We start from the raw sequence: 14,871 nt of genomic DNA, 5'->3' as shown, positions 1-14,871 counted from the left end.
CACTCTTTTCTGTGTTACTGTACTGTGTTCATTATCTGTTGTTTAATAACCTCAATGTACAGAGATTCATATAATATACATTCATTTTGTGTTCTTCTGTACTGTTTTGGATTTGCTGAACTATTTAGCCTACTACTGTCAGAAACTGTTAAGGCTACACGGTACTTTATTGCTATTTTAGTGCCATTTATCTTATTTTTAGTTTTTTAATAGCACATAGTATGGAAGCTGCAAAGGTGTTCAATGAAGATATTCTATTCTAGTGTGACCATAACAACGCCGCTGTAATATCACCAGCCATGTTCCCATGATCAATACAATTGCATACAGTTTGATATAAAAGAAATTACAGAAAACTCAAATTTGCACAAAAAACACAGATATTTACTTGTTAATACGTTCTTCTCATTTTAATAAGAAATATCTGCCTACATTCCTTGAATTACATTTTTATCCGAATAGCGCTGCGGAGGCGCAGGAAATGTTTGCACAACAGCTGATTTTGTCGCCATCTTGATCCAGATATAAACATGGGAAGACCCTACAGCGAAAAAAAATGTGTAGTGACATCTCTACGTCTGAGAATTATCGTCAGTTGAACTGATATAAGACGACTGTCTCGTTCTGTTTTATTCTTGGATATTTTATTCATGATAGTTTTTGCTACAATACAATAACGCCACGGTGTGAAGGAAGGAGGTGGGACATTTTCAGCGTCGTAGGTATAACATGAGCTAACGTTAGCTGGGTTAAATGGCAGTTATCAGGTTAAAGGGCTAGGTTGCTCGTTAACCTCCTAATTTGTTCGAAGTCTCTTTTTGTGTGATGACTCTTTGAAATTCACTATTAAGGATAGCCACTTGTGTTCTACTGACAGAAACCTAAGGTGAGCGAGCTAGCTGGCTAGGTTAGCTGCCATGACAACTATCGATACTAGTTAAAGACCAATATGGCTAACACGGGTTGCTTCAAGCACAGATATATGAATTACAGCTACATTGGCAACCGTGCAATTGGATGTTGTATTGTGAATATAAAATAACGAAACTGGGTAATTGATCTATAGTCTGTGTCTCAGCACACAGTTTGAGCAGCAATTTAGGCAATCACTGTTAACGTTAGATAGCTTGGCTATGTAAGGTTACGCTAACCCAGGCAAGCTGATATAGGTATTTTCAATTGCCACATCTGACCTACGTTGACGGTACACTCATTATTTCCTCTGTGTAATATGAGGTGGCTACTTGTAACAATATTTAGCTACTTTGATTAGGCATTCTGACTAGGCATTCTGACAATTATCGATACCGATGTTTACATGCGAACAACCTTATGATGCCAACCCATTTCGGCTGATTTACTTAACCATGCTTCAGTAATTACCACGTTAGTGGCAACAACTCATAATTCTTCTTTCTGCAGTAATGGGGAGTTTAAAGGGAGGGGGAGACTGAGGGGAGCCGAGCGTCCTGGTGAACGTCCATAGAGCTATGGATCAGGAATATGAAAGACGCCTACTGAGGCAGCTCAACCATCAGAACCTCCCCGAGGCTCAACTGGCCAAGGTAGTTCAAGTTTGCTATCTTCATTGTTACATTGGTAATCAGTGCCTACTACAGGTTGTTTGAGATTTTCGTTGCCTAATGGATTTTCGCTGCCCAATTCATGGCATGATAAAAAAAAAAAAAAAAACTCAATCACAAGGAGCACATTTCATGTTGGCAACTGTTATTACATGGTGTTTAAGTAAAGTTAAAGTAAGGTAAGTCAAGTAAAAGAGTATATCTGATTAGGTGCCATACTAAAAAGTCTGTCAAATTTCTGTCTGTCTCCTTTTCAAACTCCACAGCAGGGTTATGCAACATGCAGTCCTGTCAGTATCAAGTCAGGAGACAGATTCATTCCTACTCGAGCCGGAAGTAACTGGAGCATCAATTTCCACTATGCCAATGTAGGACATTTATCACTGGCACCTCCAACTGTGCACCTTCTGTTTGTGTAGTCTGCCCCATGTGTTTTCTTGCATACATTTTGTAGCATCTATTGCACTCCATGCAATTCTCAATCGGCAATTCGAACCAGGATGTGATGTTCTCATAGATTTGTTGTATAATTTAAGATACAATTAAGAGATGATTACTGGCAAAAAATCTACAGGATGAACCCTCGCCAACATATTTAAAGTTTTGTGAATTAGTTTAAGGTTTAAATTTGGGTTAGAGTAAGACAGAGTTTACAAGTTGACTGTTGGAATTTGAAACAAGAGGTGTGACCCCAGTTGACCCAGGAGGAAAGTAACGGGTGTGTTATTAGATAAGGGATTGCCTTCTGATCATTGAATAAATAGATGATTACCGGCAAAAGATCTACAGGATGAACCCGCGCCAACATATTTAAAGGTTGCCTAACAGCTCCCACCTGTACCCTGTTTGGTTGACCCCTTGGGCCAATTAAATGTAACCTCCCATTTGACCCCAATCAAATCAGAAGGCAATCCCTTATCTAATAACACACCCATTACTTTACCCCTGTGTCAACTGGGGTCATACCCTCGTTTCAAATTACAATGGTCAACTTGAAAACTCTGTCTTACTGTTACCCAAATTTAAACCTTAAACTAATTAAATGGGTGTCCTGTAAATCCTTTCTTATTCATACATAGATATTCCTACAACTTGCACACAGGCATAGACACACAGGCACTCCTCCACGCTTAGGTCAATGTTATAGTTTTTGCATCTGTGAGTATGCCTGATTGTCCTGCCACTATTTCATACGTAATCCATCTCTATGGCAAAGATTTCACAATTGTCTGTAAATCACTGATAATCTTGTTGTTCTTTTGGTATTTGTCCAGGAAAACTGTCGGTCTCCCAGTCAGAATCACAGATCAAAAGATTCTTCAGCAGACACAGGCAAAGGTATATAGATGTTCTTCTTATTTACACCACCTTAACGTTCTTTCTGCCCTTGCTAGAGCCAGATGCACATCACCATATGGAATTAAAATGTTCACGTATGTGATAAATAATCTAGAAATACTAAAAGCAGTATGGACCATGCAATGGACAATACCACGGACACTGTAGGGAGCACACCACCTCTGTGGTATACCCAAGTTAACCAGATCCAGAGGCATCATCTTGTCAAAATGATAATGAATTGACCATCGGCTCGTTAATGTCCCCCCCCTTGCAGATGCAGTGGCATATGCTGCCCTGCTGAGGAACGAGCTACTGGGAGCAGGCATTGAGACAGTCCCTGATCCACACACAGATGACCGTCGCCACGCCATCCTTTCCCAGGACACATGTAGCCTATTCAAGGTGAGAAGTGCCGGACGGCGTGTCCCTCACATTGTCTGTTTCCACTTTGCCTGGTTCCTCTTGGTGTTAATGATCTGCAGTGACTGACATTAGAATCCTCTTCCTCTGTCCTCTCCTGTCTTTAGTACTCAGTGCAATCAAAGAGAGTGCCTTTTGACAACGGTAACGAAGTCTCTCCATACTCACTCTCCCCACTTAGCAATAAGAGGTATGGAGCCAGAACATGCTCTTATCTTATCTTATCCTAGTACCAGTAGCCATTGTGTTAAACTCAGAATTACAATGGAGTTGAGACGGATTGAAACTAATGCACTTAAAGTGATCTGAATTGAGTTGAACTGAGTTGGATTGTATCCACAGCCACAAGCTCTTGCGCTCTCCCCGCAAGCCGGCGCGCAAGATCTCCAAGATCCCCTTTAAGGTGCTGGACGCCCCGGAGTTGCAGGACGACTTCTACCTCAACCTAGTGGACTGGTCCGCGGGTAACCTGCTGAGCGTGGGCCTGGGGGCGTGTGTGTACCTGTGGAGCGCTTGCACCAGTCAGGTGAGACGGAGAGGAGGCCTACTCAGTGTGTGGAAAGAGTTCACGGAGCAGTAACTCACCAGTAATTGAGAACTCCAGTTGGGTTTGTAGTGAGACAACCGCTGAAAAAAACTGCTTTGTGAATAGGAGTAAAAACTCTGAAATGATATGGCCAATGGCAGTCAATTTGTACATATCGTGGCAATAGTTAAATCATTTAATAATTCATATTCATGCATTTTTGCACAGGTGACCAGGTTATGTGACCTGTCGGTGGATGGGGACTCGGTAACATCAGTGTGTTGGAATGAAAGGGTTTGTATTTTTTGGGCTCATTTGGCACACATCAAAGTTGAGCACACAACACATGAGCTACATGAAATATTTAACTGGGCTAATTTGATTGTCCATTTGTGATATTTTGACATAACATAACTGCTGGCCCGCTACAATGATGTTGAATTAGATATGGAATCGTAATCTACTAATTACTAACATATTAATGGTTTAAAAGAATTTTCACCAAGTCAGAGATCATTTTGAACCACCTCGTCAGAACCATTGCTTTAGTGCAGGGGTCTTCAACGTTTTTCAGGCCAGGGACCCCCAAACTGATGGCGAGATGAGCAGGGACCCCCTACTATATAAATTGCATACAATTTTGTTTATAATATACTGGGCCTAGTGCCAAATAAACATAGCTACCCTGCTATTGTGTATTCAACACTAAGCTATTAAAATAATACAAAGGTTAATATATTCATTAACATTTTTCTTTTATTAACATTGAATTTAACCTAACATTTTTGAACAACGATTTGAACTTTAAAAAAATGTAACATTGAATTGAATTTAACATTTAATAACATGAAAGGTACAGGGTGGCCGTGCCACTGTCATTTATAAACATACATCTTGCAAACAACTCTGAGCTAACAATTAATAACAACTTATTAAAATAATTCACAGATATATGTTTTTATTTCATCATACATAAAGAAAGGGACAGTGAATCCTCAAGCATCTGTCGATTGGCACACATCCTCCCACATTAGTGAGATGTATCTTCTTTTCAATAACTCCTGACTGACACGATCCAACGGATGACGGAGGAGGAGTCTGGCGCATGGAGTTGTGTTCACAACATACGTAGATGTTATAGTGAGATTGACAGGTCAAATCACACCACTAGCAAGTTGTTAAGATTGTAGGTAGTAGCATGCTAACATTAGCTAGGGGGCTCATACACCTCGCAAATCCTCTCAGACTTATTTTTCAGTTACAATTAACGTTTTTCGACCTTGTACAGTGTCTATTTCTCTTTATTCATTTTTTTTAAATCTAAGCAAAAAAATGTCAAACTAACAATTTATAGGTACAAACAAGACCAGCTATGGAGTTTGGTCCGCTATCTTTTATTTTTGATCTTCGTGCTCATTAGACTTGAGCAGAAACGCGATCTGATTGGCTAGTGCCTGTGCTGTCGTATTTGCATGAAAGGTGCTGTGAGTAAACCGGTGCCCAGCTTGAGAGGGCTCCTGTGGGTAGCTGTATGTGTCGATTGGACTGAAAGATAACGTCTTCTCCATCAATTTATACGTTCGCTACAATATGTTGGATTTATATTAATGTAAATTTAAAGGGAATAAATACAATTCTGATTCGGAAGACATTTCAAATTGTGGAAAAAAAAATTGGTTTAATTTAATTTTTTATTTTTTTTTAAATATAAAAAAAAAATTGTCTTATCAACCAAAGATTTCGCGACCCCCCTGCAGTACCTCCGCGGACCCCCTGTTGAAGACCCCTGCTTTAGTGGTTACCAGGCAACAGGGGTATTGCTCTATGATTTAGTTTTGTGATGTTATAAGCAACTGAAAGAAGATGTGAAGACAACATTTGTTTGCTATTGTCGCTATGAGGTCTCATTCTACCACAGTTAATAATGTCAGCTAACTATTACTCCTGCCTCTGTTTTGTGCAGGGTAGCTTGGTTGCCGTGGGAACGCACAAGGGATTCGTGCAGATATGGGATGCAGCGGCCAGTCGGAAGCTGACCTGCCTTGAGGGTCATTCTGCACGCGTAGGTCAGTGTCTGCACAGCACCAGCACAGCCAGGCAGAAATGGTCCCACAGGACTACAGTGAAAAATTTGATGTATTATTAGTATTATTATTTGCAGTAGACTTGCCCCCAGTTCTAGGGAGTTATAGTAGTTTAAACATTCACATATAAATGTCATGCGATTCCAAATCCCAAACGATTGCCGTCACAGGTGCTTCCCTGCATTTATTTGCGGACTATTTTAGACCTTTCCGACATGGCTTGACAAATGCATGAATGTTTTTTATTTTTCAAAAGGTCATTCCCTGCAGCACCGATATGTCTTCTTCAATGTCTTGAATCAAAATCTAAACCTCCCTGATCCATGTCTCCCCAGGTGCGTTGGCTTGGAACGGGGAGCAGCTGTCGTCGGGTAGCCGGGACCGCGTGATCCTCCAGAGGGACATCCGCACCCCCCCTTCTGCTGAGCGCCGGCTGCAGGGCCACCGGCAGGAAGTCTGCGGCCTCAAGTGGTCACCTGACCACCAGCACCTCGCCTCAGGGGGAAACGACAACAAGGTAAACGGGCTAATGACATTCCTCCCAAGGTAGACGGGCCAAGGAGATTCCTCCCAAGGTAGACGGGCCAAGGAGATTCCTCCCAAGGTAGACGGGCCAAGGAGATTCCTCCCAAGGTAGACGGGCCAAGGAGATTCCTCCCAAGGTAGACGGGCCAAGGAGATTCCTCCAAGGTAGACAGGCCAATAAGATTCCTCCAAGGTAGACAGGCCAATGAGATTCCTCCAAGGTAGACGGGCCAATGAGATTCCTCCAAGGTAGACGGGCCAATGAGATTCCTCCAAGGTAGACGGGCCAATGAGATTCCTCCAAGGTAGAAAGGCCAATGAGATTCCTCCAAGGTAGACGGGCCAATGAGATTCCTCTAAGCCAGCTGTGGTGCTCCTTCAGTGCCCTTCACCTCTGTGCAGCTTTGTACTTGTGTGATACTTGTTAGACAGTGGGACACACCACACAGTAATTGAAACGCAAGGCTTTAGATCTTAATTGAGTTTTTGATAATATGGCTGACAAAGAGAACTGGGAGAACCACGTCCTTATTTGCCCTCTGCTGACCTCTGCTGCCCTCTAGCTGCTGGTGTGGAACAGCTCTAGCCTGCTCCCTGTGCAGCAGTACAGTGACCACCTGGCGGCGGTCAAGGCCATCGCATGGTCCCCTCACCAGCACGGGCTGCTGGCATCAGGCGGGGGCACAGCCGACCGCTGCCTCCGCTTCTGGAACACACTAACGGGCCAGGCGCTGCAGAGCACCGACACCGGCTCACAGGTCTGCAACCTGGCCTGGTCCAAACACGCCAATGAACTGGTGAGTAAAGGTGCTCAAGCACGCCCAGTCATGTCTGCAACCAAGCATGTAGCATCACTAAAACCAAAGGCTAGCTCAAACAAGTGTACAGTCCTGTGGTCAACAGACAACAGACATACTCTTATACTCACTTAGTTTTAGACATAAACACTCTGTCTCCTAAACTTTTTTTTCACTATTACTTAAAATACATTGCTATTTGCATCATCATTACTGATGTATGAAAATGTATTAGTCCTCCTGCAGGCTGTACACATGTATTAAAGTAATGCCCTGCTGGTCTCTCCTGTAGACTGTACAGGTGTATTGAAGTAATGCCCTGCTGGTCACTCCTGTAGGCTGTACACGTGTATTACAGTTTTTATCCATTGCTTTGGGCAATTTCACGAAACAGAAATTACATTCTCAAAACAATATGTGCAAACCTCCAAACCACTGGGCACTTGTTCAAAACCGATTGGCATTTCTCATTCCAATTGTTTTAGAAACTCCTTGCAAATGACAAGTACAATTGCATACATCTTGCACACATTTCAAATGATTTAGCACATCTGTGCAAATGGTTAGGTACAATTGCCTTCAGTTAGTCCAATTACCAATTGAATACAATTTGCTGGTCTAAACTGACTGTTGCTTCTCAGTCAAGTGGTTGTTCGCTGCAAAACATGTTGGCATAATTTCCTTCTGTACATCATCACCTGCAGAATAGTTCACTCCACTGTCACAATCGTTCAGGCACATAATACCATGAAAAACATCATGGTATATACTGTAATATGGATCTCTTGGATCATCGGCTTCATTTTTTCAGGTGCAACTAGAACTTTACTAATCAAGGAGGAGTTTCTCACATCCGATCACCAATCACTCAGTAATTAGTGTGCTTGCCCGAAGGAAAGCACAGTATTGTTCTTCATAAGTTTTCTTTATTTATTCTCCACGTTTTTCTTGCAGCTAACTACGCCTCGCCCGATTGAGATAGAGACGCCGTTCAAACACCGAAATGTCCGGCCCGATCCGGTGCAACCTGCTATATCTTTTCGTGGCGGTACTCCTTGCCACTCCTTTTTTATTCCTCTTTTTTCATCCCCTTTTTCCCCCATAGACTTGCATGGCAGAACTAAGGGGCATTATGACATCATAATAGGCTCATTAAACTGGCTTGCACCTGTGCTTCACTGACACCTGCGCCAAGGAACCTATTCTCTCTGTTCCTCTCCATTCAACTGTATAACTAGGAATATTAAGAGACACCTTCCATCCAGGGCTCTACAGTGCGAGTATTTCACTTGCATAAATAGGTACGTGCGAACTTGAAAAACTTGTATTCCCACTACCGTAACGTTAGCTATCCTAGCTGTGTTAAGCAGTGCTATCCTAGCTGTGTTAAGCAGCTGTAATATCTGAGTCCTGGGCTAAAGGCTAACTAACACTACGTAACGGGAGTATCCACTGGCAGTTTCAGCTAGCCGTAACGGGGGATAATTTTCCTTAATTCAAGTTGTGAATTAAACCTGTGAAGTAATTCATGAATTTAGTTGTGTGAATATAGTGAGCTAAGGCTTGTATTCCTACTACGGTAACGTGAGCTATCCTAGCTGTACGGGGCTATGCAAAAGTAGCTTATACTGAAAGAATGGTTAACTTGTTAGCTCACCAGTTTATTTTGTTGCTAATGTGGTTGGAGAGGATTAAGCATGACTGATAGCGTGAGTTAACATTAACCCGTGACGTTGGCCTGGGAGTAATGATTCATGAGAGACCTTGAATCATTAGGTTAACTGAAAAACGTTTGAGGATGTACCTGGACACAGCGTAGCTGTTGTAGTGTGCTCAAAACTAATATGCACTGAATCTAAAATAGCTGCTGAATCTAAAAGACTGAATCTAAAATAGCTGCCAAAATGAACACTGAGATGTATTCATTTTGGCAGCTATTTTAGATTCAGTCTTAAGACAAAAATGCATATTAGTTTTAGTCACATTTAGTCATAGTTATCCTTCTTAGTTTCAGAAGAGGTTTTTCATTGTTGCTAGCTCTAATCAGATGTACTAACTAGGAGACTAACTTTTTATGCCAACGAACACCAATAACTAGTAACTAATAACTAACTAATTTGACAGACTATAAACCAATGTGATACACGTGCTCTAGCTATACAGTAAAAGTGTTGCTTACGTTAGATACTAGACCTACAGTCTAACTCTAACTGCATTAAGTCTAACAAGCTATATCTTACAATAAACTTTTAAGTAAAGCTGGCTATGTAAGATACTACTAATAACAATTGATAAGAGGTCAACCAAAGCGTTGTATGAACAAATGCAGTAATTTGATCAATTTACCAGCTAAATTGCTTTGGAATAACTGAACATGAATAGGGTTAAACGTTGGAAAATACAATGTTTGTAACTATAGGTCGCAAATGAGTATGACATGCTTTGCTTCCGCGTAAAACAAAACCTGCTGTGCTCCTAAATTTGTTTTGTGTGCTCCTAAATTTTTTCATTTAGGAGCACATGTGCTCCTTGGGAAAAACCTTAGCGTAGAGCCCTGCAAATACTCTACTTCTCTCTCCTTCTTTCTCTCTATCCCTCTCACTCTACTTTCTCTCACACTCCATCTCTCTGCTTCACTTTTTTTTCTCCTTCTTTCAATATTTTTCCTCTTCACTCTCTCTTTACTGTCTTTATCCAGAGCCACTCTTGTTCACTCTTTCCACTCTTCTTTCTTTCTTCCACTCTTCTTTCTTTTCTTCTTCCACTCTTCTTTACTTTCTTCACTCTTCTAGGAGACTAGGAGGGGAAGAGACTAATTCCAAGGCACTTGTTCTCTCTGTCATTGCCGCAACAGAGCAAGCACACTCTCGCAGTTCGTTCACGAAACGCATTCTAGTTTTAGTTAGCTGACAGGTGCTATCCAGGAGTATAAATGCTTCCATCAAACATCTAGGGCTTGACAGAGTTCAGTACAGTTGACAAGAATGAACATGGAAGCACCAAACGAGCAAGGGCAACTGGCCCAGGACAGCGCAGGGGCAACATCACAATGTGTGCTGCGATATCCGAAAACGGGGTAGTCACCCACATTCCAAGTATCGGCCCATACAACACCCAGAAGCTCCTGGTGTTCTTAGACCGCCTTTAGGTTGATCTTATCCCTCTACATGAGGGGTGTTTGGTAGGGCCTCACTTGCCGACATATGTGATTGTGTGGGACAATGTCAACTTTCACCGTGGCCCGCTCATCAGGGCGTGGTTCGCTTCCCATCAAAGGATGGTGATAGTGCTCCTAGCCCCTTACTCCCCATTTCTAAATCCTATTGAGGAGTTTTTTTCAGGGGGTCTACGAGCATCGGGCTCTAAATCAGAGGTCCCTCCTCCAAGCAATGGATGCTGCTTGTGAGGATGTAACGGCTGATCATTGCAGGGGATGGTTGCGGCATGCACGCCAATTCTTCCCACGTTGCATTGCTAGGGAGAACATAAGATGCAATGTAGATGAGAATCTGTGGCCAGACAGACGTGAGTGTGAGGCTGAGCAGGAGAGTGAGGACGAAGACTGAAGACTTCCTTTCCTTCTGTATGTTTACTACTGTAGGCTATACTTAATTTTAGTTTTGATGTTCTTTTTGTTTGACAGTCTTTTTTGCTGTACACATTTTCTGTGCCTGTTTTGCAATTACATACTGTAACAATTTCCATGGCATGAGTCCAATACAGTTCGTCATGTGAAACCTTGTTGGCTCCTCTTGAATTTGTTTCTGTTTGATACACATAGTATTCTGGAAAGAAAACATCTACTACAGTAACCATTCAGTGTCAAAGGACTAAGCCAAGTTTGAAATGTGCACATGAGGGATATTTCTATGGTCCACTGACATACTGACAAAACATCTAAACGTTTTGACCTGCAGTGCTTAAACAATGCCAAAGGGACTTTTCATTTTGGGGGCACTGACTATCAGTATGAGAAAAGGAATTAGTTTTAATTGATGAGTTGTCTGTTTTGGGAGAGATATGACCTTTTGTAGGTGTGCCATAGTGTTTTGATAAACCATCTAGGTTATTTTGGCAAATATATTTAAAGCTTGGAGAATGTCCTTTTCTTTTCGGGAAGGAACTTTTCATTTTGGGGGCACTGACATTTTTTTTTATGAGAAAATGATTTGGTTTTGAAGCTTGACTTAACTGTTTTGGGTGAGATATGACCTTTTGAAGGTGATCTATGTAGTTGTGCTGAACCATATAGGCTATTTTGCCAAATGCACTAAGAGCTTTGAGAATGTAATCTCGGTTTCGAGAAATTGCCCAAAGCAATGGATAAAAACTGTAAAGTAATGCCCTGCTGGTCTCTCCTGTAGACTGTACAGGTGTATTGAAGTAATGCCCTGCTGGTCTCTCCTGTAGACTGTACAGGTGTATTGAAGTAATGCCCTGCTGGTCTCTCCTGTAGACTGTACAGGTGTATTGAAGTAATGCCCTGCTGGTCTCTCCTGTAGACTGTACACGTGTATTGAAGTAATGCCCTGCTGGTCTCTCCTGTAGACTGTACAGGTGTATTGAAGTAATGCCCTGCTGGTCTCTCCTGTAGACTGTACACGTGTATTGAAGTAATGCCCTGCTGGTCTCTCCTGTAGACTGTACAGGTGTATTGAAGTAATGCCCTGCTGGTCTCTCCTGTAGACTGTACACGTGTATTGAAGTAATGCCCTGCTGGTCTCTCCTGTAGACTGTACAGGTGTATTGAAGTAATGCCCTGCTGGTCTCTCCTGTAGACTGTACACGTGTATTGAAGTAATGCCCTGCTGGTCTCTCCTGTAGACTGTACACGTGTATTGAAGTAATGCCCTGCTGGTCTCTCCTGTAGACTGTACAGGTGTATTGAAGTAATGCCCTGCTGGTCTCTCCTGTAGACTGTACACGTGTATTGAAGTAATGCCCCGCTGGTCTCTTTCCAGGTGAGCACACACGGCTACTCTCAGAACCAGATTCTGGTTTGGAAGTACCCCTCACTAACACAGGTGGCCAAGCTGACAGGGCACTCCTACAGGGTCCTGTACCTGGTAAGTGAACGTGTAGTTGACGTGGCTATTACAGCAGTGACTTGCTGTGCTGATACAGTTGTGTAGTGTGTGTGTGTGGTGTGGCAGTGTGTAGTTCCAAAAATCAACGATCATGGAACTTTCAGACTGGAGATCACACGTTAAATGTAAAGGTTAGGTTTCCAAAGCCATGTGCAGTCAACCTGCAGCGATCGGGAAGCTAACCCAACGGCTTGCAAACGACTTTGTGGCGCTAACCACTGCACCACCACGCCAAACTGCAACAGTAGAAATGTAATCCTTGTGCACAGATGCCCTTGTAAGTGAACATGTGAACCTCTCTTACCCTTTCATACTTCATCTGTCTCACTGTCTTTCTCTCACTCTGTCTCACTGTCTTTCTCTGACTCTGTCTCACTGTCTTTCTCTCACTCTGTCTCACTGTCTTTCTCTGACTCTGTCTCACTGTCTTTCTCTCACTCTGTCTCACTGTCTTTCTCTCACTCTGTCTCACTGTATTTCTCTGACTCTGTCTCACTGTCTTTCTCTCACTCTGTCTCACTGTCTTTCTCTCACTCTGTCTCACTGTATTTCTCTGACTCTGTCTCACTGTCTTTCTCTCACTCTGTCTCACTGTCTTTCTCTCACTCTGTCTCACTGTCTTTCTCTCACTCTGGCTCACTGTCTTTCTCTTACTCTGTCTCACTGTCTTTCTCTCACTCTGCCTCACTGTCTTTCTCTCACTCTGTCTCACTGTCTTTCTCTCACTCTGTCTCACTGTCTTTCTCTCACTCTGCCTCACTGTCTTTCTCTCACTCTGTCTCACTGTCTTTCTCTCACTCTGTCTCACTGTCTTTCTCTCACTCTGCCTCACTGTCTTTCTCTCACTCTGTCTCACTGTCTTTCTCTCACTCTGTCTCACTGTCTTTCTCTCACTCTGCCTCACTGTCTTTCTCTCACTCTGTCTCACTGTCTTTCTCTCACTCTGTCTCACTGTCTTTCTCTCACTCTGCCTCACTGTCTTTCTCTCACTCTGCCTCACTGTCTTTCTCTCACTCTGTCTCACTGTCTTTCTCTCACTCTGCCTCACTGTCTTTCTCTCACTCTGTCTCACTGTCTTTCTCTCACTCTGTCTCACTGTCTTTCTCTCACTCTGTCTCACTGTCTTTCTCTCACTCTGTCTCACTGTCTTTCTCACTGTCTTTCTCTCACTCTGCCTCACTGTCTTTCTCACTCTGTCTCACTGTCTTTCTCTCACTCTGTCTCAATGTCTTTCTCTCAGGCCGTCTCTCCAGATGGCGAGGCCATTGTGACGGGAGCAGGAGACGAGACCCTGAGGTTCTGGAACGTCTTCAGTAAAACACGATGCACCAAGGTAAGCACCATCACTGCCTAAACATCATTTACCATGATGGATATCACTGACCATGATGGACATCACTGATCATGATGGACATCACTGACTAAACATCACTGATCATGATGAGCATGATCTACTAAGTACTGAACTTGCGGTTACATTCTTGCACTGTTTTTCAGTTTTTTTTTAATGTAAAAAAGTATTTATTGAGACACTAGGTCTCTATTGCTTGTAGCTTGACTGTTCTCTCCCCTGTACGTCGCTTTGGACAAAAGCATCTGCTAAATGACTAAATGTAAATGTAATGAGCCTTCATCACAGAACGTCCTGCCTCATCCAATCCCGGCTAACTCTCTCATTGTGTTCTCCACCCAGGAATCCAAATCCGTATTAAACCTCTTCACCAGGATACGATAGTGACGGTAGAGGAGACAGGGTCATCTGCATAACTGGACAACAGGCGCTTAACCCTACATGTCTGGGGAGAAATGCCAGGTCTGCAAAATCAACTCAGTTTCATGAGCTGTGATTCAGGAAGTGGAAAAATAAAAGTGAAAAAACAAACAAAAGATCCTACTCCATTCCTTGTAGACTCACTGAAATGATGATGGCATTGACCCCAGGCCTGAAAGAAAAAGCTCAAGCACTTGACCTGTGACCCCACCTCCTTTTCTACTGTCCAGAACTGTCCACCAATCCTGACTTTCTCTGAAGTGATGTCATTCATGCACTCACACCTGCCGAATGAGGACTTTTTCAGTTGAACATCCATCTTCTTTTTACTGTACTGTCTTTTGTGAATGTTGACAAATATGTTTTATTATATGAGTAGAAGTATTAGTCGAAATATAAGCTATATATAAACGGTTGGGTCTTGCAATGAATGTGAGGCACAAGAGTTGTGACCTTGTGAGATTTTTCTATATTTTGATAAGTGTACACAATTGCGAGCTGCTGGTGAGCTATCATGCTATCTTCTACCACAGAATAAATACAGTACTTCCGTGACATCTTGGATCAGTAAACCTTTTTGTTTTTTTGGATATTGCTGTCTACAGCACAGACACCTGCTCATGTTATTTGGCAGGGACAACACACAGGGAAATACATGTGGGTTATGCAATATCATTCATATCAATCTCATAAATATATGTTCATCTCCCTTGCTGATTCAGCTGGCTGAGCATCAA

The 14,871-nt window shown here is 42.6% G+C and overlaps 1 protein-coding gene across 4 annotated transcripts; it reads left to right on the top strand.

Moving 5' to 3' along the window:
• The first annotated feature begins 552 nt into the window (after window positions 1-552).
• Window positions 553-14,633, top strand: fzr1b (fizzy/cell division cycle 20 related 1b). 4 transcript variants are annotated; one of them, XM_080836102.1, is made up of 14 exons: window positions 553-699; window positions 1,423-1,565; window positions 1,850-1,951; window positions 2,858-2,921; window positions 3,199-3,326; window positions 3,452-3,534; window positions 3,687-3,870; window positions 4,099-4,164; window positions 5,834-5,936; window positions 6,290-6,471; window positions 7,043-7,276; window positions 12,238-12,342; window positions 13,604-13,696; window positions 14,057-14,633. In XM_080836102.1, exons 2-14 carry the CDS (start codon window positions 1,491-1,493, stop codon window positions 14,096-14,098), a joined length of 1,461 nt encoding a protein of 486 aa, XP_080692228.1. In that variant the 5' UTR covers window positions 553-699; window positions 1,423-1,490; the 3' UTR covers window positions 14,099-14,633. The 4 variants fall into 4 exon arrangements, with proteins under 4 accessions (XP_080692228.1, XP_080692229.1, XP_080692227.1 ...); XM_080836103.1 differs by having other exon boundaries at window positions 553-722; XM_080836101.1 differs by having other exon boundaries at window positions 553-886.
• The last annotated feature ends 238 nt before the right edge of the window (window positions 14,634-14,871 follow it).

The sequence above is a fragment of the Sprattus sprattus genome (assembly GCF_963457725.1).
Source record: "Sprattus sprattus genome assembly, chromosome: 4".
NCBI classification, from domain to species: domain Eukaryota; kingdom Metazoa; phylum Chordata; class Actinopteri; order Clupeiformes; family Clupeidae; genus Sprattus; species Sprattus sprattus.
Note: the sequence above shows the minus strand (reverse complement) of the source record. Positions and strands in the feature narration are given on the sequence as shown.

What these genes read in the sequence shown, in the direction of transcription:
- fzr1b (XM_080836102.1), top strand. Translation starts at nt 1,491, where the DNA reads ATGGATCAGGAATATGAAAGACGCCTACTGAGGCAGCTCAACCATCAG. An exon ending in ACACATGTAGCCTATTCAAG is followed by an intron (nt 3,327 to 3,451) that starts GTGAGAAGTGCC and finishes TCCTGTCTTTAG; the next exon opens with TACTCAGTGCAATCAAAGAG. An exon ending in CAGTGTGTTGGAATGAAAGG is followed by an intron (nt 4,165 to 5,833) that starts GTTTGTATTTTT and finishes TGTTTTGTGCAG; the next exon opens with GGTAGCTTGGTTGCCGTGGG.